The sequence below is a fragment of the Monopterus albus genome, unplaced genomic scaffold (assembly GCF_001952655.1).
Source record: "Monopterus albus unplaced genomic scaffold, M_albus_1.0 scaffold208.1, whole genome shotgun sequence".
In the NCBI taxonomy this organism is placed as follows: Eukaryota; Metazoa; Chordata; class Actinopteri; order Synbranchiformes; family Synbranchidae; genus Monopterus; species Monopterus albus.
Genome location: NW_018128088.1, coordinates 304,954 through 328,622, shown reverse-complemented (window position 1 = coordinate 328,622; position 23,669 = coordinate 304,954). Strand labels below are relative to the sequence as shown.

At 39.9% G+C, this 23,669-nt stretch overlaps 2 protein-coding genes across 5 annotated transcripts in view; both read right to left on the bottom strand.

The window, feature by feature from the left end:
• pdlim5b (PDZ and LIM domain 5b) overlaps nt 1–15,798 on the bottom strand; it is a 31,884-nt gene extending 16,086 nt beyond the window's left edge. For both annotated transcript variants that reach the window (XM_020618616.1, XM_020618617.1), the window contains exons 1-3: nt 15,541–15,798; nt 11,034–11,142; nt 3,273–3,424 (exon numbers count right to left, since the gene is read on the bottom strand). In XM_020618616.1, the coding sequence (XP_020474272.1) occupies nt 3,273–3,424; nt 11,034–11,135 (254 nt within the window). In that variant the 5' untranslated portion in view covers nt 11,136–11,142; nt 15,541–15,798. The remainder of the gene's footprint in view (nt 1–3,272; nt 3,425–11,033; nt 11,143–15,540) is intronic.
• A 1,790-nt stretch (nt 15,799–17,588) lies between these two features.
• opn4xa (opsin 4xa) overlaps nt 17,589–23,669 on the bottom strand; it is a 27,611-nt gene continuing 21,530 nt past the window's right edge. For 2 of the 3 annotated variants that reach the window (XM_020618618.1, XM_020618619.1), the window contains exons 3-11: nt 22,898–23,033; nt 21,592–21,725; nt 21,121–21,324; nt 20,861–21,032; nt 19,742–19,903; nt 19,408–19,515; nt 19,145–19,319; nt 18,358–18,498; nt 17,589–18,203 (exon numbers count right to left, since the gene is read on the bottom strand). In XM_020618618.1, the coding sequence (XP_020474274.1) occupies nt 18,138–18,203; nt 18,358–18,498; nt 19,145–19,319; nt 19,408–19,515; nt 19,742–19,903; nt 20,861–21,032; nt 21,121–21,324; nt 21,592–21,725; nt 22,898–23,031 (1,296 nt within the window). In that variant the 5' untranslated portion in view covers nt 23,032–23,033 and the 3' untranslated portion in view covers nt 17,589–18,137. Of the gene's footprint in view, nt 18,204–18,357; nt 18,499–19,144; nt 19,320–19,407; nt 19,516–19,741; nt 19,904–20,860; nt 21,033–21,120; nt 21,325–21,591; nt 21,726–22,897; nt 23,034–23,669 lie in introns of those variants that run through there. The other variant, XM_020618620.1, reaches the window with a different exon arrangement.

The window sequence follows — 23,669 nt, the reverse complement described above, 5'->3', positions numbered from 1 at the left end:
AAAAATGACCCATGTATGATATAAACTTAAGTGTCTAAAACGTGTGTTTGTGCCAAGGATAAAGTATATCAACACCATCCTGCATTCAGCTTATTAGAATGAAGCCAGAAGTGAAGCAAACTACAATCATGCATAATTTCTACCAAGAAAACCTTTGTTGTTTAGTGGGCGATGTTAGTTTACATGCAATGTGTTGCATTGTGCATTACATTACACACAGTTGATTACATGCAGCTGTAAGACAGAACTGTTTGAGGACTATTTTCACACAATTAAAGCACAGCAGCCCTTTCCTCCTTTAATGACCATCGGCCTGTAGCACTGACTTCAATTATTATGAAGGGCCTCGAACGGCTGGTCATGGAGAACACCATGTCCATCTTTCCTCCCTCACACGACCCATTTCAGTTTGTATACAGGTCCACAGAGGATGCCATTTCTGCTGCTCTCCATCCAGCCCTCACCCACCTAGACTCAAAGAACTCTTACGTGTGAATGCTGTTCCTAGACTTCAGTTCAGCATTGAACACAATAATTCCCCAGCAGCTTACACAAAAACATGGACACTTGGGACTTAAAACCTCTCTCTGCAACTGGGTGCTGGATTTTCTAACAGGGAGGCCACAAAATGTGCAGGTCAGCAGCAACATCTCCAAGACCATCACGCTGAGCACAGGGGCTCCGCAGGGGTGTGTGCTGAGCCCATTGCTCTTCACACTGCTAACCCACGACTGTGTGCCAACCCACAGCACCAACCACATTGTCAAGTTTGTGGATGATACGACTGTAGTCGGCCTCATTACCAACAACAATGAGGCCAACTACAGGAGTGAGGTGTGCCAACTGGTCCAGTGGTATAAGGACAATAACCTCTTCCTCAATGTGGGGAAGACTAAAGAGATCATTGTGGATTTCAGGAGAAAACCTCTAAAGCATCCACCACTGACCATCAACGGTGCTGTAGTGGAGAGAGTGAGCAGTACCAAGTTCCTGGGGGTGCACTTCTCTGAGGACCTCTCCTGGACCAACAACGCCACATCACTGGCCAAGAAGGTTCAATCACACCTCTACTTCCTCTGCAAAGTGAGGACAGCCAGTGTCCCACCCCCCATCATGTGCTCTTTCTACCAGGGCACCATTGAGAGCGTCACCACTGGCTGCATCACTGTGTGGTATGTAGGCCATACTGCCTCCTGCAGAAGGACCCTGCAACGCATAGTGAATACAGCCAGCAAGATCATCAGCGCCCCTCTGCCTTCCCTCACGGACATCTTTAACACCTGCCTCATCCGCAGAGCCATCAGCATTGCTGATAACACCTCCCACCCCAGACTCCTGCCTTCAGGGAGAAGGTATCGGAGTCTTCAGGCCCACTCCACCAGACTTACAAACAGCTTCATCCTCCAGGCTGTGAGGATGCTGAATGCTGTCCATTACCTCCTCCCTCTGCCCCTGGACTGTGACCCACCACAGAACATAAGCATAAAGACTACCCCTGCTGTTTCACACAAACTCAATACATTCTCCCTTTTTGTCACATTATATGTAAATCTGCTGACTGTTTTTTACCATCATATCTGCTGCTGTTGGTCATTTGCACTTTGGTCCATGTGCATCTCATAAGTTATTATACATCTCATCACCAACGCCCCTGGTGATGCTGACCACCTGTCAACCTTCTTGTTATTAATTGCACTACTGTCACTGATTGTACATAGTTTGGAGTCATAGCCTATTAGGATGTACCATTTAGTTTTATTCTAATTACTTTAATTTAGTTTTCTTATTCTATTTTTATTCTATTTTAGTTTCTTAAATGGTATGGCATTCAATACAAGGCGGGAGAGAAACGGTATTTTGATTTTTCTGTATGTCCTGCACATATAGTGAATTGACAATAAAAATCTTTGATCTTGATCTAAAGTGGTGAAGGAATGACACGACACACAAACCATGCTTTGAGTTTTTCTGTCATAGCTTTTAATGTGTGCGTGCGTCACCGCCATCTGTTTGAGTCAGACACTAAAACTACTTTGTAATACTTATTTACTACTTTATAACTCTTTTTAGTAATCGTCTTCAAAATAAAATAAAACAAACCATTCAGTGTAGGAACTGAGCTGGGTGCACTGATCCTGGATATTCAGTACTGCCTGTGAAAATAAGTGTTAACTTTGAGCTGTTTCACTAAATTACAAAATCAAGTGTTCCTACACTGTAAGTGAACCATTGGCCTTCTAATAGATACATTAGAAAAGTTGTCGGGGTCATTTGCCAACTGCCTGAAACCTTTCTCTGGGGGACAAATATAATGAGAAAAACAGCTGGATCCCTGTTTTCTTTTCTTTGAAGCATATATTAAGGAAAGGAGAGCTTTAAGAGCTTTCATTTAAAGTGCTCCTAATGCTACACTAGGGCTTCAATATATTCAAGGGCCCCAGAATACCTGGGTCTACTTTTTGCTAATGGAAGAAGCAGATGAGCAGTTAATGATCAGATTCAAACCAACACTGAAACCTGAACTGATGACTTTTACAGATTTGGTGCCATGCACTCCACAGCTAGGAAGAACCTGTGTAAACTATTAATTAAAAACTTCTGTGGAATAAAACTGATTTCAGATGGTTCTTCGTTTCTTCCATAGGAGATGTGTAGCATTAGCACACAATGCTGTCACTTTATAATGTGGTGCTTAAGTTGATGCTTGTGAACTGTCCTTATTGATTATAATGTACAAGGGCAGGGTGTCCAAACTTAAACCCACAGTTTAAATCGGATTAAAGCCTCACATCTATTGATCTGCATGGTGTTAATAAAGTCTAAATGCAACACCAATTCTAACAATACTTTGTCTTAAAATGAACCTGACAAAGGAGTCACTATAAAACCAGCATGACATCATCCGTCCTAGATTAAGATTAATAGCTTAGTCTTGTCATTATAACATTCCCAGACTCAATGCAGGACCTCAGAGCCATAGCATCTGTTGTGGCAGAAACACTGAGCTGTTTGAAATTAACACAACAAGCGTTCATGTGTTTCAAATAATGAAAAGGCAAACTGAACACAAATAAGCCAAACTTTACAATCAAGCTTCCTACTGCTGCTTAAAATGTGCTTTGCTTATGAGATCACTATCTTGTGAAAACTTACTTCAAATGCACACTGGTTGGTTCTGTACAAATTCCTCAACTAGGCTTAAATATACAGGCAAAATCAACCAAGTATGCATTGTAAGGTCTTCACAGGTTATGTTGTAGAAGATGCGTTACCTCTGCAGGGTGAGGCTGAGGTTGCCTGTGCAGGCCTTAATCTTGTTCTGGGCCTCGAGGTGATTCATGCTCTCTGTGGAAATGCCGTTAATGGAGAGAATGATGTCTCCAACACTCATCTTGGCATTGGCTGCCTTGCTTCCTTCAGTCAGCTGCAGTGACACACACAAATAAACAAGAAAAACACACTCATCACACACATATTTGCACCAAACAAAGAAAAGAATTTCACAAAACATTCTGTGTGTGCATATTGTGTTGCTTGTTTCTTGTTATCCAATTCCCTGTCTTATGTAACTGTCAGAAAAGATTTCCACCTTCTTTTTCCAACATAAAATCAACATTGCAACATCAATGTGACAGGACTACACCAAAACAATGTTTCCATAAACAAGTCACAACATTCCTACTGTTGACTCATCAAATGACCACTAACCGAAAATCAAAACCACATGGTTAGAAAATTTGAATTTAATTTCAGCAAACTAAGTGTTTGCTCATATTCCAGTTACAAATATAATATGCACCAGGATAAGGGTGAATTAACAACTTTAATTTACACACATATTTGGATATTCAGTACTTTGAAATAGCACCACTGTGCTCATCCTCTCAAGCTCTGCCTGGGAAAACATCACATTGAGCATCTGTAAATTAAAATCTTCTTCTCCCTCCAGATTTTAATTGGGGGTCACATCCACTGCTTCTACTGGGTCTCCTGAAGACACTGTAAGACTTGTCCTGAAGCTGCTCTGAAGTTTTCTTTGCTTTGTGCTTCATTTGTTCTTGTGGTGCACAAAGGTGCTGGTGCACAGATTATGTGCTCAGTTTTCCTTGAGGAACTTCATGTGTTGGGACGCACCTCTCACACATTTAAAATGTATTAGCTTTGACTCCAGGTATTGTAGCAACAGCTTAAAGCTCTACAGCTGTCTGTCTATCAGAGAGCAGCATAAAGGTAGGGCTGACGTCTGTCACGTCTTCAATCTCTTTCCACCCTGTTGATACTTGTATTTAACACAGAGGAAGCTGCGTAATAAACCCACCATGCCCTGATGACTCTCTATCGGGTGTAGTGATTGGCAATGATGACATAAGGTTACGCAGGTCTTATCTTTCACTCAGTGCACACTTACGCACTAAAACCTGCACAGCCATGGTTGGCTGTGATCATGCACGAACAAAAAAAAGAAAGAAGAAGAACTCTGTGAAATAATTATTATGTTGGCTTTGTTACAATGTTTACGTCATCTCTCAGCAGTGTAATGGAACAGAACTCAAAATGCCTGATGCCTCAGACACTGAAGCAAAGGTGGACATGGCAAGCACATGCATGTTCATCAAGTGGCAGCTCAAGCGACGTCGAACAACGTGTTGGAAGAGAGAAGGACATAATGAACAAGACGTGAAGCTCAAAAGGAGGAAAATGATTTTGTCTTGTCTGAACATAAAAGTGGAACCTCAACTTCAGATAATAGTCATGTACCTGATCCAGCTCTGCTATCTAAAAATCCTTAATAAATTTCTATGAAACAATAAGGCAAGACTGGAAAGCTGTCTACCCTGCTTCTCACCCAATGTCAGCGGCATAGACAATGGATGGATAATACGCCAAGGCAAGGCACGGAAAGTTTATTTATATAGCACATTTTCATATGCAACGGCAATTCAAAGTGCTTAACACAATGCACACAGATGGATAAATTAAGATGCATGTCTAGAAAAATAAAATTTAAATCCATGCAAAAATCTTCAATGGCACATACTTGGAAGCAGTTATTTATGTGAAACAGCCCTGATTTAGACAGATAAACACAATAAAAGGCCTTCCCTCTCTAACCCCCAAAGAATGCATTCAGGTTAGGTAAGTCTAAAAGACTTTCCCCTGGTTTAAAAAGGAACCAATGAGACATAAAGAATGGGCCATTGTGTTAACCCTCTTAATAACAAAAAGAGGGGAAAGAGCAGGAAGGAGGGGGAGAAAGAATGAGGAGAGTGACCAACACATTTCTCTGAAGTTGTGCTTTCCTTGTGTCATTACCAAGTAGATCAATAGCAGGAAGTGTTGAATATATAGCTGAGACTGATGTATGCATGCCGATGTCTGGGAAACCGACCGTGCAGCAACATGCTAAGTGCTACTCACAAAGGGCAGAGCACTCAGTACACAGACATGTACAAAGCTTTAACTGACTCACTTGCTCACCCACAGACACACCTGTCTGCATTTGCTGAGCCTCTCCTGACTCATTTACACTGAATAAAATATAAGTCATTGCTTTTCATTGCAAAGGCCAAGAATGAGTATGGAAGCATTCTTCAGAGATCACTGACATCTGCTGGCTCTGTCTGCTCTGCTGAAGGACTGTAGAATGAACACGTCTCTTCGTCTCTCAGCATTTCCCTCTCTGCATGCCTGTGTGTGTTTGTGTGTCAGGGGGGAAGAGAGAGGGTGAAAAGCATCAAATTCTCTCCTTGTAAGGATCCGAGAAAAGACAATACTAGAGAGCTCTATATATGGTAATTCTTCAAGCATGCACTATTTCAAGACATAGTAGAAACACTTTCAGAAAAATAGGAGTTTTAATAAGTGGTTCACAATGTTTAATGCTTTAGTCTGTAGCAAAAAGGGAGCACTTTCTAAATCCTAGAATCCTCCCCCCCCAAATTCTAACACTCTTAGTCAGATGGAGACAAAACAAATAGGTGCTACAATAAGAATTCCTGGCATCTGCAGGGGATCAAGAGAGGTCTCAAGCACTCATGACAGAAAGGAGATAAATAAATAACTGGAGCTTTGGCTGTGGTACTCTCTCAAGAGAGCAGGACGATTCAGCAGTGTGTTAGCAACCACTTCTTATTATGTAACTTTACGCAGAAGATACTCAATTTGATTTCTTGCTAGGTCAAAAAGGTCATCCAAAGATGTTTAACAAAAACCAGTTCAATTTAAAGAGTAAAAATACTATTAGAAGGTTTTGTTAGTGTGGTACGAGAAAGAGGTTTTCCAACTGTATTATCATGAATGGGGTCCCAGCTACATAATAGTGTGGCTGCTGTGTTCCTCTTCACACTGCACGGTTTAGAGAGATATTGCAGCAGGCTGTAAAATCACAAAAACTGCAGCAGAAGCATTGCCTCCTTGCATTTTCAATCCGTCTGTATGTAAATCTAGTTATAAAATAAAGGCTCATTTTAAAGACTTCAGATGTGGATGTTTGCTCATTAATCAACTTATCCCTAATAAACTATGTAATAAGTTAATGTTGAAAAATAAAGAATGCTATAAGATTCATCCCTGGTGAGAACAGAGAAAGCAGCTTTGTTAAAAAGCTGACAGCCAGACTTATGACATACAGTGCCTCTCTAAAGAAGCTGCTTCCAAAACTCCTGGTGTTCTTCACAAAACGCAGCACTGATCTGTCTGATCGATGCTGTAGTTTTAAAGCAGTGATTCACAGTTACGGTGTCACGTCAAACATTTTACATTTCAGTCTTTAAATGGAGACAATACTTCTATGTATAGTACATCCTTTAGAAAAGGACATTTAAGGTAAGATAGCATATTTAAGATAACACGTAAGCATTATTGGAATAAGAATAATCTTTCCTGCTGGTATGTGTGTAACTTCCTCTCTTCTGTGAAATTAAGGAGTAAGGAAGAGGCTTGTGGTCATTTCACATTTGAGAAGTGGTGTTACAGGAAGTGTCTTGTGGTGAGGGCTGAAGGCTTGTGAGATGCATGTCATGTCTGTGCAGGACAGACTAAGATAGAGGACCTTTTATGGAAAAGGCTTGGTCTTAACATAATGTCACAAATATGTAATTAGCAGCTGCCTTTGACTGACCTGCTTACAAACGTTTCAATTATTAGTAACAGCGTGAGTTCCATGAGACTAGACTTGTTTATGATCCAACAAATTCAATATGTCTACAAACCAGCCTGAAAGACTTTGAAATGTCTCATAATATTACAGCTCATCACAGGGTATAATGTTCAGGACACAGGACTGCTTTCCTTCAGCCCTACTGCTCATCAGAATCAGCTGCTTACTCTACAAAAGCTCTGTCGGGACAATATTAGACAACACAGTGCAAAGCAGCCTGCTGGACTAGCAGAGGCCAGTACAGAAGTAGAGATCATTGTCAAGTTTTTACAGTTTATTGTCAAGACACTAGAAGTCTTTTCTTAAAGGCTGGTGCACATGCAACACCTGTTTGACCAGTAATGTGGAATAGAGCATGCATCAGTGAAGGAATGGAATACAGCAGCTGGGCGGGTATTCTTTTACTACAAGCCAAATATCTCAATTAAGTGCACCAGCCTCTTAATACATCAGTCGCGCTGCTGGAAAATGTAAGATGCCAGGCAGACCGACAGGAGCTCTCAGTGAAATCGCCATGACAACACAAACAAAACACAAAGCAGTAAGAGCCATGCACTGAATAGTGAATGCCCTTTAGTCAGGTCAGAGACAAACCAGGCTGACTAGCACTGGCGAGGCAGATGACATGAACGCGGCTGTAGACATGGAGGGCCTCGAGCCAAGAGCCAGTGCTGGTTTCTAACTCCAACCTCATTCTACTGTCCTCCACAGTTTAAATGCATGATAAGTAGAAACTTCTGGATGTATAGCATATTCATGACAGGACAGACAAACAGACTTCACCGCAGGTTAAATGCCCTATTAGCAGAATTCCAATAGCTAAGACATGGAAGCAAGGGTTAATTCAAAGGTTCAGTACTTTTACTTACTGTACAAAGGCACTTGTATTATATTAAGAGGAGAGGCTGGTAAGCAAAGATAGGTTCATGGTCAGATCACAGAGCACGGTAAAGGGTGTTTCAAACCAAATTCAATTCACAATACTCACACAATGAACAACTGCTGTAGATATTTCTAAATTACAAATATAAAAAGATGCCATTATAAGCATATACTTGTGAAATGTAGCAGACAGTTAAAATTATTATTTTCATTGGATCGTCCTCTCTTAAAACTAATGCACGAAGGATGCCATTTAGCCCTAATGTTGATGTGGGCTGCACAGACACACTACATCACCACATTCTGCTTACTTCAGAGTGAAAGTATTTTCACCATATTAAAATTGAATAGTGAAGCTCGAAAAGAAAAACAAATCAGGAGGTGCTGAGTCTACTGCAAACACAAAGCTAAAATTAGCTTGTACAACGTTCACTCCAAGTATCGTATGCCGCTAAAACAACAAACAAAAGGATACAAAAGACAAGAGGGGGAAGTGAGGGGTCAGTGGTTAAAAAAGGGGGGGCAAGGGAAAATCTGATGACTCCCAACTGACCTAAAGTAATCAGACACTGATATACACAAGTAATGCTACAATACTACTCTATTATTTTCAACAGGAGTCTTTCTCATGTGCAAGTCAAGAAATGCCTAAAAAGATGTTGAAATAACCACAGAGGACGAGGACAGTAAAAGATCAGAGGAGCAAACACAAGCTCCCACAAACGTGATGTACTGGGTGGTCGCACTTTGAACAATCAGCTGCATAATCTTAAACATCCACGAAAAATTTCCATGCTGAATAAACAAACACATAATACAACGGACTCATTGAGCATACTTGTTTTTACGGAATATTTTTCTCTAACTTAACACTAACATCTACGACAATACAGCCTGTTACTCACTGAGACCGTTTCACACTATTAGAGTAGTGTTTATCTAGGCTCTGCTGTTATGATGACTTTTGCATGTTTTGGGAAAATTTAGTGAGTATTGCTATTCATACTGTGACACCCAAGTGAATATCACACAAGACATATGGTTTATGGAATGTAGCCTGTCTCACACTTTGATTTAGTGTTATTACAACAGCCAAAGACAAAAATTCCTCAAAAGTCATGAGGATAACAGACAGTACTCGTCTTGTGAGCAACCTTAGAGCCTGTGCGTAACTGGATCAGCTGCATATGGTAAGCATGTGTAAAGTCTTTACATCCAGTGCATGACAGTCACATCCAGCACATCCATCTAAGCAAAGTAAACATAAGCTTTAATGCAAAAGCAACAGGTGCATATTATTTGCTGCACACTCAGTCTTTTTTAACTTTGGGTCTGTTGTCTACTCAATTTTCTACTCACTGATCTAATGAAGGAAGTGAAGGAATTTGTTAAAGTGTTGTCAGATGTTTCCATTTTTAAACTAATGCTTCCCTTTGTAAATACAGTGAACTGTAAATTAGATTCCAGATACAGAATAGCCAGATGTGACATCTATCGGATTTAGGAAAACACACGAAACTAAACAGATACTGTATATAAACATTCGAGTTTAATTACAGCAGCACACTTTATGTTGGCCATGCCTTCTGGGAGGTTAGGATACTAAAATCAATAGACAAAAGGAAGACTTAGTCCTAGACAGGGGATGATAATGCACTCACCGGCCACTTTATTAGGTACACCTGTACAACTGTGTGTACTTCAATGCAACACTTCCACTTTAACACCCGTTTGTTTTTTTGAAGCTCAAAATGTATCTAGCTGGGGACGACAAATCAAATTCAAGTCTATATGGTAAAAATACTACATGAAAATAAGGTCAGTACCATTTTAGATTTGAAGGACCTTACAAATTTCAAGTGAAGCTGCATTTACAATAGTTGCTATTATCACAGTGGCCAGGTATGAAAACAGATGGAGCAGCTTTGTCATCATGTTTTATACTCTTTATATGTCTTAACACAGATGGTCATGTATCCGCTTCACGTCTCGTCTCCACACATAACTTTCAAAATTCAGTAACTGATTCTGCCAACAGCAAATAAACAGAGTGACCGACCTTGGTCATGACATTCAGATTACAATTACATGACAGGAAGCAGCAGGAAGTGAATAACAGTGCATGTTCTGTAGTAGACACTGTCAAAGAATGGAGCACACTGGTAGAAGACAATATGCCTACTTCTAATCGTGTCTGACAAGAGGCATGCGAGTATAATTCAGACACCCTTGGGATGAAATAGGCTGCTGTTGGACAGACCAACAGTAACCTGCACTATGCTTCATTTAATTTTTACAGCAATCAGTGTTGTGCACAGAATGTCCTGGCCTAAAGAACATAAACAACATATCTGGCTGAGGTTGGAACTGCATCATAAACAGTTCCGTTTCCAAACCATGGTCCCTAGGGCAGCCTTTCTTCCAGATTAGGGCTCAACAGAACCTGGTCAGCGCACTCTGTGCACCAGAAAGTTACAAAAGAACTATTGTAGCATCTAGAGTTTCAGTTACATGGGCCATTTAAGGATAAGTTAAGGTGCTTCCACTGCAGACCCAGTACATACTGTCTCCTGTGCTTCAAGAATCATACCAGGGACAAAGACCAGGACACTTAACACTGTCCCTCATCTGCATGACCAAAATGATAGCAGCCATTAACACCTCAAGGTTTGTCCTCCAAATATATCCTGAATGGCCATCAGAGAAATTCAAGGGAGTGTATTGTTTTCTTAAATTGACAGATGTTGTGGTTACACTTTTGTTATACAACATTATTATGACAACAGTCATAGCCTTGATGGGAGGTATGTCAAGGACTCAGTGACAAGGCCTGTGAAGTGTTAGAGTAGGCGTCTAAATAAAGCAATGGGTGTCACACAGGAGATGCAAGGCACGTGCACAGGCAAATGGCATAGTGAGCATGAACAACATTCATCAGAGGTGAGCATCATAAAGTGAAGGGTACATCAGAGGTGTGTGTGGTTCCACTCACCCGTGAGATGGTGAGGGGCAAACAGAAGTCCTTCCCTCCTTGCAGTCTGAAGCCCCAGGGGGAAGGACCAGCCAAGGAGACGCTGTAGCTGCTGCTGCTCATGATTCACCTAGAGACAAAACAATAGGTGTTTACACTCGACTGCGCATGAGCCAATATTAGTAGGGAAATAACCCAACATCAGAAAGACAGAACAAATAGGAAGATACTAACAGGAGTTTGTAAAGAGCATATACAGTCAATCAGGTACTATACAACTGGTGTGCACCCAACAACTAGCGTTTAGAAAAGATGAATATTTAGAGCACTATAAACTGTATATTCTGCTAAACCCAAACAGAAGCACTCCTGAGTCTAAAGAAGAGGTACATTATGCCACTGCTTGCTTCCATGTGGGCTACAATGATCAGCTATCTTCTGAAACACTGCAAAGACATCCAGTAACCTCTCACCAGACCTGTTGGTGCTACTGTCACAGTCTTATCAAGCACAGCAGTCTATTAATAACCCTGTTCTGAAACTGCAAGCTCTCTGCTTACAGCTTTAGAGTAGGTCCCAGGTCCTATGCCATTTACCATGGGGGTAAAAGTGATCATTACATTATATCTTCTCAGGAGCTAGTGGACGAATACGCTGGACTCTACAGTGAGGTTTGCATTGCAGGATTTAATATGCAGTAGGCAAGAACTATGTCATGAGAGACAATTACAGTCCTTTAATACACACCTCAGAATGAATTCCCCTGTTATACCATGGCCCTTTGACAAAAATGTCAAATAAAAGCATTCACCAGTTTTGGACTGCTGTATCATCTCAGTGCCCCTTCACTGAACCCACTGCTTGTGAAAAATAAGTTCTGACAAACAGAATTCTTGTGAGAAAGAGATAACATTGAGCTACTGTATGCACACCAGCCTACTGTAGATAAACAGTGTTTTATATATGCAAACCAAATCACAATATCCCTATAACAGTGATTTAACAAACAAATCAGATGCAAGTGAACCGTTATGAAAAAAGGCGAAGGAAGCCAAAGTCATCATCTCTCCTTTTTCCAAACGACTAGGCACATTTTTGGTATTTATTTCTGCTGTACGACATGGTCAAGTAAACATTCCTGTGCCTGTATCGTCCTTAAAACATATTCCAGGGGTTTTGTAATGGTGATTAAAACCTTGGTATAAAATGTCCAGTATGCATTTGCTTCTTGCTAAAACCCCTGTTAAACTCCAGCATCTAGCAGAGTGAACACGGACCTTTCCTCAAACTACTATGGTGCTACTGAGCCTGCACAGGGACAGAGTAAAGACAAGGCACACCCTGGGTAGCTGGCTACTTGTTAAAGCTCAGCTTCATTTCACTGGAGGGCAGGTTTGCCTTGTATTGCCTGGATTTTGACAGCTCAGTGGCTCAGCACCATCACCTACATTATCTCCTGGGTAGATACAAATACCCTGATTACGCAGGTGTGCAAGCAAATTAAATGGACAGTTCCAAAAGTGAGACACAGACTATGTGGTGTAGGAAAATATTTCACTTGCTAAACCCTGCCTGTCACGCATTCCTTTTCCCCTGAAAAATTAAAAGCTTCGAGCACTGGAAATGAGACTGAGGCTAGATGCTGCAGTTCATCTCTCTGTGTGCCTGTTGCCACTGTGCACATGTTCAGAACAAACACAGATCGCGATACATTATCACAATCTATTTTAAAGAGCAACTGAGAACCAGAGAAATCTATGACTTATAGCTCAGATGTGATGAATTAAACGTCTGGTGTTTCTGCTGAAGAAACTGAAAAAAAATGTTTTAAAAAACTGGAGGTAAGCAAAGGAAACTCAGAGGTTACCTTTGGTGCTGGAATTGGAGTTTTAAACTGATGCTGATCCAGCTCTGGTGATTTCGAAAAGAGGAATGAGAAGAAATAGAGAAGTAATCACACGTTTGTGTGCAGAGAAAACAATTTTCTCTTGAGCATTTCAAGATAATGCCCTGTCATCACAGAGGCGGCGTCGTCACACATTCCCTCAGGGACACAGCACCAACTGGTTTTGTGTGTCACATGGTCAGCTATACAAGACCCACATAAAATGTGTCTACACACTGTGTCATCATCATATCTCAAAGGGAACAGGTTCTTTATAGAAGAGCCACAAAATGGATTAAAAAAAAATTTGAATTGTGTGAGGGAGAGGTAGGAGGTGACCAACCTGGAGAACACACATCGCTCTGATAAGACAGCTGCTTCTCTCGCCAAGGTAACTGTCTATATATTGTCACCAGGCAATTAAATTAACTTTAATTAAACTCATTTAAACTTTGTAAAACACTGTTATTCCCAGCGACTAGCACACATACAGTATTTGAAATGAAGCTTAACAGAAGCCCAATGCAGATGAACTGACCAACAATAATTTCAAAACCAATTCATCAAAGCTGATGTCTTATCTTCAGAATAAGGAACTCAGCCATAACTTTGATGCTGTTGCAAGTGTTGTTTACCATTTCATCTGAGTCTCTGTAGCTTGGAACTGCCAAAGCAAAACACTTAAAGGATAATGTCAGTCATTTTCTATTTTAACCACTCCCCATACAGAAACTAAAACCAACAATGAACTGCCTCTACTCACTGTTAACGTCTGTCACTCTGTCAGTCCTGGAATGCTTTATCCTCTGAGGCATAGTTCTCCATTGTTGTTCAAAAACAATTAAAGACATCAGTGATACAACTATGTGAGTTGTTCACATCAGATTCCTTTAGTATAAGATTTCATAGCCAAGCGAGACATCTCAGTAAAGGTATAGTACATAGCATTTTTAGCAAAAAAGACATTTGGTGAAATTTGGATCACATTCAAGTCACGCTGAACCAATATATCAGTGGCATATCTTTTCCTAATATGGAGAGAACAAACAGTTGGCTCGTCTCATGTCTCCGCCTGTTTTGCAGACGCTAATGATACCATGCATAGACAAGAAGAGACACACCTTTTAGTTAGTTCCCAAAACATTTTTTTTTATCAGCAGCACCCTCATCAAGCCTCCTCTACTTGTTATTTTCTACTTGAGCCATATCTTCCAAGTTATTGCTATAACTGCACTTTATTGTGTTCAATATTTCAGCTCTTTGACACCAAAAACACAAATCTTTTCATCACAGCATAAATAGGACTTGCTGATAAAGTTACCGGCTACTCTCTCAGATGCTGTTGTGGTACAACTAGGTTATTTTAACTTGCTTGATCTAATTAGTAGCTAGACTATCAAAATAGTCGGACCGTGAATGGAAATTGTATTAAATCTTTGAAAATAAGACATGCCAACTGCAAACATACAGTGAATTTGGGGGATATCTGGGTTCAAATTTGGGTTAACCTCCCGCTCATGGTTGAAAGAAACAAAAATATTCTTTTAAATATTCATCTTTCTTAACTGCAAAACAAAAACACAGTTCTATAGAGTTAAATCTAAGTGCCATTCACCAGTGTGCTTGATACTGTGACCTGTGTCAAACTACAGCTGCTATATCAAGTGATGTTTCTACCATCATTCCTATAGATACTGTAAAGAAAATGGTTTCAGATCACTGAACACACTGTAGCGTGTGTGATTTGCCTCTGCAAAGTTTCAGGGGTCATGCTCATTTTACAGCACTTCAGGAGGAAGCGTTTCCTGGTGACATTGTTAAAAGGTCCTCTGTCCTCTGCAGTGACTGTCATAACTAGTATGTTATCCCTGAAAACAAAGTGAACAGACATCACATTTAACTTGCATTACTGGTAAATACTATGAATTATATTTCTTATAAATAACTTCCAATTTACCTTTTGTGTTAGAGCATGCCATCTTAAAACCTAAAAACGCTGTTTGACATTAAAACGAATCCTGATGTCCTCAGTTTACACAGCGTCAGTAGGACAACTTGTTCCAACATGACTTCATGGGACACGTTTTGTGCACAGGCTGATTACTGGTTTGGTCTCAACCTAATCCCTGTGCGCTTGTCACACACTGCATGACAAACCCTTACAGTGTGCAATATTCCTACATTTCATAGGCTTATACTGTCTTATTACAAGTCTAGAAAGTTAATTACAACCTTAACATCTAGAGGTAATGACCTGTTCTAACATTTTAACCGGAGTTGTAGTCGTTGTCTTCCTCCTTCATGTGCGCACCTTGGACAACTTGCAATCGATTCCCTACAGTCCAGCACCACTATTTTCTCTTTGGTTGCCTAAGTGGGTGTAACATTAAATACGTCTGATATTATTATTGCATTTCTCTTATAGATTTGTCACTGCTGAAAAAAGCCATGTCAGTAAAACGGATGTGTACTCTGTCAGGCGCAGCAGGCCATACCAACTCGTTTATTCTTGGACAAGGTACAGACAGCAAACTACAAAGTTTAAAGACCTCCATATGTTCTAACTGCAGCTCTTTAACAGGCATGTTTGCAGTAAAACACTGAGGGTAACACGACTGGCACCTTTCGCCTTGCAGCACTCACCTTGCGTTGTGAAGCCGGGGCCGGTGTTCCGATGGAGAAGCGTGACTGCTGTCGGTCGGTCCTCAGTTTTCAAGTCAACTGGGCTGAACGGAACTGAAACTTCCGCATATAAGCCAAACCCATTGTAGGAGGGCTCACGGTGGTGTGTGTGGGTTAGTGCCTGGAGGAAGCGCGGCAGCGCGCACGGGCTTGCAACACAGCAAGAAGCTTCCTGAGTAGTTCACTTGGCCCTCCTGAGGTAAGAATTAAAAAGCTTGTCACAATAAGCAAAATTCCCAAACCACCAGAAAGTTGTTTTGGTGCCATTATATAACGAGCCCCCCCCCCCGTCATGCTTTTGCTGAGATGTTTAGGCAACGTTTACTTGGTTACAGTCGAGAAGCGAAATGTTTTTCTAGTCGTTTTAAAACACTGAAAAAACATGCGGGGTGTTCGACAAGATTATCATTAAATCCACAGGCTGTGCAGCTGAAACGAAACTAATGGCATGGGCTGAGCTGTATACATATATATAACTATGTACAGTATATGTTCACAGTGTTTATGGCTAATTTAAAAGTTAACCAAGTTCTAAACATCCCAAGTATTGATAGCCCAAACCCAGTGGCATCTTTATTCTAGGTAGTTTGTCACTCATATAACACCTGAACCTACCTCAATAACCATGTGCTCTTAATGTGGCCCTTGATATACACCCTGAAATGGATCATGTTTTTATTAAAAGCTTCATAAACACAGATGTTAAGGCAGAAGTGTTGCCTGTGAGTGTATATTTACGTGATGTTACAAAAGAAGTATTAAACCCCTGACAGGGCATCAGCTTGCCCTGTTGTGTCCATGGACTGTGATGTCAGTCTTTCTACTAAATGCCTTTAGACAGTCAGCCTTTTGAACCACCAGCATACACCAAGGTCATACATCAATAAAGGTGATTATCAACATATTTATGTGCAACAAAAACAAAGTAAGCGATACAAAATACACATATAAATACAAAATCCGTCAGTTCTTTTTAAAAAGATTTTTGTACTTTAACATGAACATAGCACATCTTATGTACATACAGTATGAGACACATAAATGATTTTTGACCCTTTGTATGCGTGTGTTCTTACCCCCTGTAAAGCCGATTTTAATCTTGTTGCCGCTACATTATTATTTACTATTTTATTATTCACTAATTTGTTTAATGTTCATGATCAGTTACTGTGATGTTGCACTTAGTGTGAAGCAGGTTTCGGTAGATTTCAGTGGCATAGTTTTGATGTGCCCTCTAGCGGTCAGCAAAGAAAGTACATGCATCAGAGTTTATGCAGATGCTGTGGATTTTAAATGCACCTGGCCTGGGAGGTTACTGGCTATGCAGACCTCTGTCTTGTTTCTTGTCAACCTATGCATAGCATCTACTACTTTGGTCCCCAGTTATATAATCATGTATGACTCAAAATGATTTGAAAATATTTTTATTTAATAAGCAATGGATATTGGGGCCCTTTTCTCTAGCACCACCATCAAACCATCAAAATACTAATGGGAAGACTGAAATTATTGAGCAAATTTATAGTATGCTTACAGAATGCAAGTGTTTCCTATGTTTTACGTGTGGCCTGCTGCAAAGTAAAATAGTATTCATGTTAAATACCACATACTTTGTAGACAAAGGCTTTTAATTCAGAAAAGTAAGTATAGTGTAATGCACTGTAATTAAGTTCCAGGGGTGACTGTGGCTCAGTGGGTAGAGCAGTCGTCTCCCACCCAGAGGGTTGAAAGTTCGAATCATAGTGCCTGCAGTCCACATGTCGAAGCGTCCTTGGGCAAGACACTGAACCCCCAAGTTGCCCCAATGGTTAGAGCCATTGGTGTGAGTGAGTTGGGGCCACAGATGGCTGCCATCGGTTCTGTACCAGAAACAGATTCCTTGTGTGTAACATACTTGGCCAATAAAGGTTATTATTATTATTATTATTATTATAAATGGAACAGGAATGTGAAAGCTGTCTTTTATTAAACATTTTAATCACAGTGCTGTTTCACATCATTTTAGCAGACAAGGTCAAGCTTATTTACTGTGCTCCTACTAATTCCTATGTATTATGAATATTACAGTAGGCTACTTTACAACATTGTTCTATAGAGAGAACATTACAGGCTACTGCTCTCTGATGTGGATTACAGCCTTTTATTTTTTCACTGTGATATTTTGTTGAATAAACACATCTGTGTTACATGCTAACTAGCTAAACCTATTCTACATATTATTATTAACTGTTTGAAGCCACTGAAGCAAGGTGCTATTAGATGTTAACATATGGTTATAAATTGATTGGATAGTTGTAACAGCCCAGAAGCTGTAAACTGAGCAGCATTTCTCTTTGCCTGTTCTGTGTGTGTTGTTCTTCCTCACAGTAGAAGTGGTCTATAAGGCCTTTCTGTGCACTGATTCTAATGATGGCATGGGAGTGCACACATGCAGGATTGTCCAGAGAGTCTGTCTGGATGAGCTCAGCTTCCACCTTCTGTACTTGTTTCTTTTTGCTCATCTTCCAGTTTCTTCTCTTTATCCCAGCTTTCTGGGCTCTTCCCACAGACCAAGGGTATTACGATCTTGACAGCATTAGATTGTGGTCACATCTGTCCTGTGAGCCTCGGTCTGGGATGGGAGTCTAGAACAGAATTAAATTAAATGCAAACGTAATCTGTACAGTAGGTCTCTGTGTGAATACATGATTGTGCTGACATGTTAAGCCTTTCAAAGCCTTTGACTTGGCGCTTATTCTTATGTACGATTAACAAGTATATGATGAGCACCTGCCTTACCTGTTCCTGGCTTTGGCCTCCCCTGTCCTTGCTCTGCTTAGCCAGTGACTTGTACTCGTTGGCCCTCAGAGCCTCAGGGGAATAGCTGGACCTCAGACAATGGCTGTGGTCAATAGGGCCCAGCTCCACATCATTCCACACCTGCCAAAAGTACATACTAATACATCTATAGTATTTCTGAATACTGTACAGAATTTTCTGAAACTATCATAACTTCTATTTGTATTATATATTATTTTGCATAATTGGTATTACTAGATAATAACAATATAACATCTTCTGATTCAGAAACAATTGAGACTGTTGTTTGTCTTAGTAGTTATCGATTGTTTTGAAGGTTTAGACACATCTGGACACAGATGTGAATACAGCAGAAAATATTCATTCAAGCTACAGTAAGGAGAGTAATACAGTAAAATCTATTTCACATTAATAGTTCTTGTGTTTGAATTATAAAACTAAATCCTCAATAAGGACTTTATTATTTTTGGCTTGGGTGAGAAATGTGGCACCAAAGTTCATGTTTATATAGTTACTATGCAAAGAGAGTCATTTCAAATCTACATTGCATAATATGGAGATTTCTAATGACTTTTACTGGCCAAAAAATAACTCTGCAACTAGACCAAAAACAGGTTCAAAACAAACACAAAAACAGCTCAGTTTAAATGGACACAACACATTATGTGAATTTGATTTCTGATTTCTGTAAATACACCACTGATGGTGCTGCTTCAGCTGTGTTTGCCTCTACTCTTAAAACACCTAGTACAGAAGCCAAACTCACCGTGTCTGTTGTAGACATGGAGGAAACTCTGTGAAACTTGGTTTTGGAGATTGATGACTGTCTGCTCAGCGTCGAGATGGTGAAGAAGGACTCGCTGTGTGACACCATCATGCACTCCCTCCTGGAAGCCTGGGCTATGAAGCGGAGGCAGGGAACATTTTCTGCCAGAGTGTCCCTGTTGAAAAATGATGATGTCTAAATAAAATATCTGTGTCTTCTTTGTACTATTAGTTATTACTGATTAGTTGAGTGACTGCACTCACCTGTATTTGGAGTGAATGATGGCATAGATAAAAGGGTTGTAGATGGCCGATGCCTTGGCTATTACAGCAGGAACAGCTTTGGAATAGGGGTTGAGGATGCTTGCATATCTGAAAGAGGTAAAGCATTTGTAAAGAATAGAGCTGTATATATGATGATATCAGTACTGTACCCTGCTGCATAGCATTGCTTTATTCCAGGATATTCCAGAGTATGGCTGATGGCTGAAATGAAATACACAGTGCAAGCAAGCAATCCTGTGTGTTTTATGTAGCTTCTACTATCATGTCTGTACAAATTTGGTCATATAGAGCCCTTGACAAACTGTATATTTACCCAGCCCAGGCGATGAGGGTGACACAAGCATAGGGTGACCAGGAAAGAACAAACACTATAATGATCACAGCGGCGATCTTGGCCAGTTTCCATTCAGTTTTGATGGATTGTTGCTGGATCAGGGTTGACTTTCTCACCTGAGACCCCAGTTTCTCCAAATCTCTGTTAGGAATAAAGGCACTGTGTAATCAGTTTCTAAACCTGTTCAACTGATGAAAATCAACCGATTAGTAGCATTTGCAGACTTTTAAAAAGACATTTACCATGGAATGGACACTAGACCATGGACCTACATGTGCACAGTGAGACAGATATGGAAGACAAGATGAAATGGAACAAGGCAAAGCAGACAATGTAGCAAACAGGACAAGCAGGCAACAAACACTCAGAAACAAGTACATTTTTTATTACTTTTTTTTTTTTGCTCCTTGCTACTTTGAGCAGACTTAAGGTGATTGGAATATTCTTAATAATGGAAACCACAATACATTAGCACCTGACCATGACTGATGATAATATAATAAAGTGTGATGTATCCTCATCTGACAGAGTAGGCAAATGGTGACTAGCATAGTGAGGCTGCTTAGAGGCAATGCCGAATGTATCTGTGGCTCCACATATTTTGAAGCACATCCTTCAAAGCTGTAGATTTATGTTTGGCTGCATTTAAAGAACCTTTTAATATAGGCTATAGCTTATATAATAGGATAGCTTCTATAACCTTTTATGATATATTCAGTACTGAGGGATAACTATGGAGAGTCCTATGCATGAGGATTAAACTAGCAAGTGTGTAGCATCTACAGAGACAGTACAGACTACAGGTGGACAAGCAAGAAACAGCAAGAGCTGAAATATAGACAGAATATACGTGCATATGGGGAGATGAGAGAGATGCAGAAGCTACATCATAATATTTAACCTGCTTTTACATTTTACAAATTGTATTGGAAGAAATTCAAGCCTTTTCAGAAACACATTACATTGCCAATGTGAAGACGTGCTTCAAATTCTTTGTTGCTGTTTTATGCAGATAATAAGTAGGCTTTATATAAATGGCAGCATTTCAATTGTTTTCAGTGTATATTCTGCATATTCATATACAGTACATACATTTACCTGCTGGCATGGCGGGTTGCCAAGAACATGCACACATAGCAGTAGGATATAATACCCAGAGGGATGAAGAATACAAAGCAGCATAACATCAATGTATAGCTTTTATTGGCTGGAGTAGACGTCACATAGTCCCACGTGCATGATGTCATCAGGCCCTCTGGTATATATGAACCTTGGACAAAAAAGATGAGTGAGAGGGAGTTTTATATGGTTTAAAAAGAGGATAGTTGCTTAACAGTGTGGTAGAAACATTTACTTACTCCACCCTATTAGTGGTGCAAGACTCCAGGCTAATGAGTATAGCCAGACCAGGGCAATAATGAGGCAAGTGCGTTTCTTCGAGGTCCACAGTATGGCCTGCAGAGGCTTGGTGATGACAACATAGCGGTCTATAGATATGGCCAGAAGGGTGATCATGGAGGTGATTCCAAATAAAGCTCCACAGAAGGCGTACATTTTACATCCTAAAAAAAATAAAGGAAACGTTTTGTTAAGTTCCTTCTTCTGATTGTAAGAATACAAATTACACAAGATGAGTAATATGATTGGTCAGGACTCCAGATCACCTGTGATTTTATTTATGAGACACCACAAAATTTCACAAGATATTGTGAGATGTTTTTGCATTAGATTTTAGTGACATAAATATGCAGCTAAACAAAGTATTTCAACCATGGCTCTACACATAAACAACACAGCCATATGCAGTGTTTGTACAATTACAAAAATACCTGTTTCACCAAAAACCCACCCCTTGTAGAGGGAGTTAACAAAGAAGATGGGTGACTGTGTGATTGCCATGAGAAAGTCGCTGACTGCCAGGTTCATGATGAAAAGGTTGGGAGGAGTCCGTAAGTTCTTGTTACTGAAACACGATTGAAAAATCACAAATCAAAAGTGCTCCGAGTCCCACAAAGCAATATCTTGTTGTTGACACCATTTGCATTATATTACAAAATAAGTTTTGAGAATTGATTGATATAAGTAAGAGTGCAAACAAAGTCGATCTCCATCGTCTGACCTCAGTTTATAGCAGGACATATATTAATTGAGTGGGTTTTCCTGAGCTGCAGTACTGTTAAGGTTGCTTACCATCTATGTGGCCTAAGTGGTAGCACAGTGTTGACTGTATGTAAATAAGGGAGTAGCTGACTGAATTATTGAACACGTATCGATTTATCCAGCACAATTAGAAAACCACTAAACTCCTTCCTGGTATTGAATGCCTGCAGGCTGCTGTGAAGACCTTTCTGGCTGTACTTGTGACTGTACTTCATAAAACAAGTACATGAACATTAATTGTTTCCCCATTCAGCACATTAAATCTTTGCAACAACTAAACCTTGGAAATTACTTAAAATAGCAACTTTGATATTGTTTCACTCATCTCTAAATTTAGGAAATGGTTTACTTATGTCATTATTGCCAACAGTCACTATGACAACTGGGTTAGGTTAACTAGATTAATACAAACATTTGGACATACATAATCCAACATGCTATTCGAAAATCAGCCACGAAATAAACTGTTGTTGTTTGATTAACAAAACAGACCTCAGACAAACTGTTTCTATAAGCTTGTGCCACCACAGTACAACTGTGTCTTCTTCATGTCTTCCCAGAATTGGTTCACAGGAGACGTTCACATGCAGAAAGGTGATGGTACATTTAGGCTTGTTACAATGTCAAAGCATTAATGCTTCATTTAATAATTAACATCCATTAGAGTCTTTTAATTTTAACTATTTTGTTCAACTTAGATATGTAACTACCCCCTTTGCCTTAAAAAATATGACTTAGCCGATCTCAAACTTAAGTTACCAGTATAAATGAAGTTGAAATCATTTTATGAGTTTTGAAATTGTAAAACTGAGGATGCAGGGTGAAATTAGTGCCATTTTTTAAAAAGCAGAATTACTAAGCATTGTTTTCAGGTTACAATTTGGTTTGTAGACAAATAGACAGGACTACTTTACAGCTCATAATGCAGCTCTAAAATTTGTGATTTCAGACATGGTTCCATAAGCAGACACTCACCAGAAAAAAGCATACATGACCAAGGCATTCCCAGTAACACCCAGTATTCCAATCACAAAGACAAAAAAGGCAACAATGTAATGAGCGTGATCCTGGACATCCACCGTCCGAAAGTATCCACGTTCCAGGTCCATTTCTGTGACAGCAAACACACACAGTCATAGGTGTTAGCATCTTTATTAAAGAGGTACTTATGAAAATAGCTGTACGGACTTTGCTGTTCCATGTTGCCATTGTTCAGCTGTGGCAGATTATAAGAGAATTTCTGTGTTTTGTTAATGTGATGGAATCAAGAGTGCACAATGAGTCACACAATATTAAAAACATTTAACCTACAGTATATAAATCCACCTCCCGTCTGCCTCTGATCGGCATTATCACACATTCACAGGACAGATGTGACCACACTCACTGCCATATCAATTTCAGAAGGTGCTGTAAATATTCTCTTATGGACCACATTAATCTTTTTTGTTACAAATCGGGTCCACTGTTGACCCAGAGTACCCTGATCCAGATTTAATCCAAGTGATGATTTGATTTGATTTGATTTATTCTTTCAAACATGCAGAACAAATGACATCAACACACACACATAATTACACAAGCCAACCACTGCTAATCAAGAATCAGTTTGCTTATACCAGCACATGTTTGAATGGAGTAGGAAGAAGTCAGACTTATCCAGTCCTACCCCAGAACATCATCTTATACAAAAAATTTCATGCAAGCAGTATCTCTACATAGTTGATTCTCTTCTTCACCAACAAGT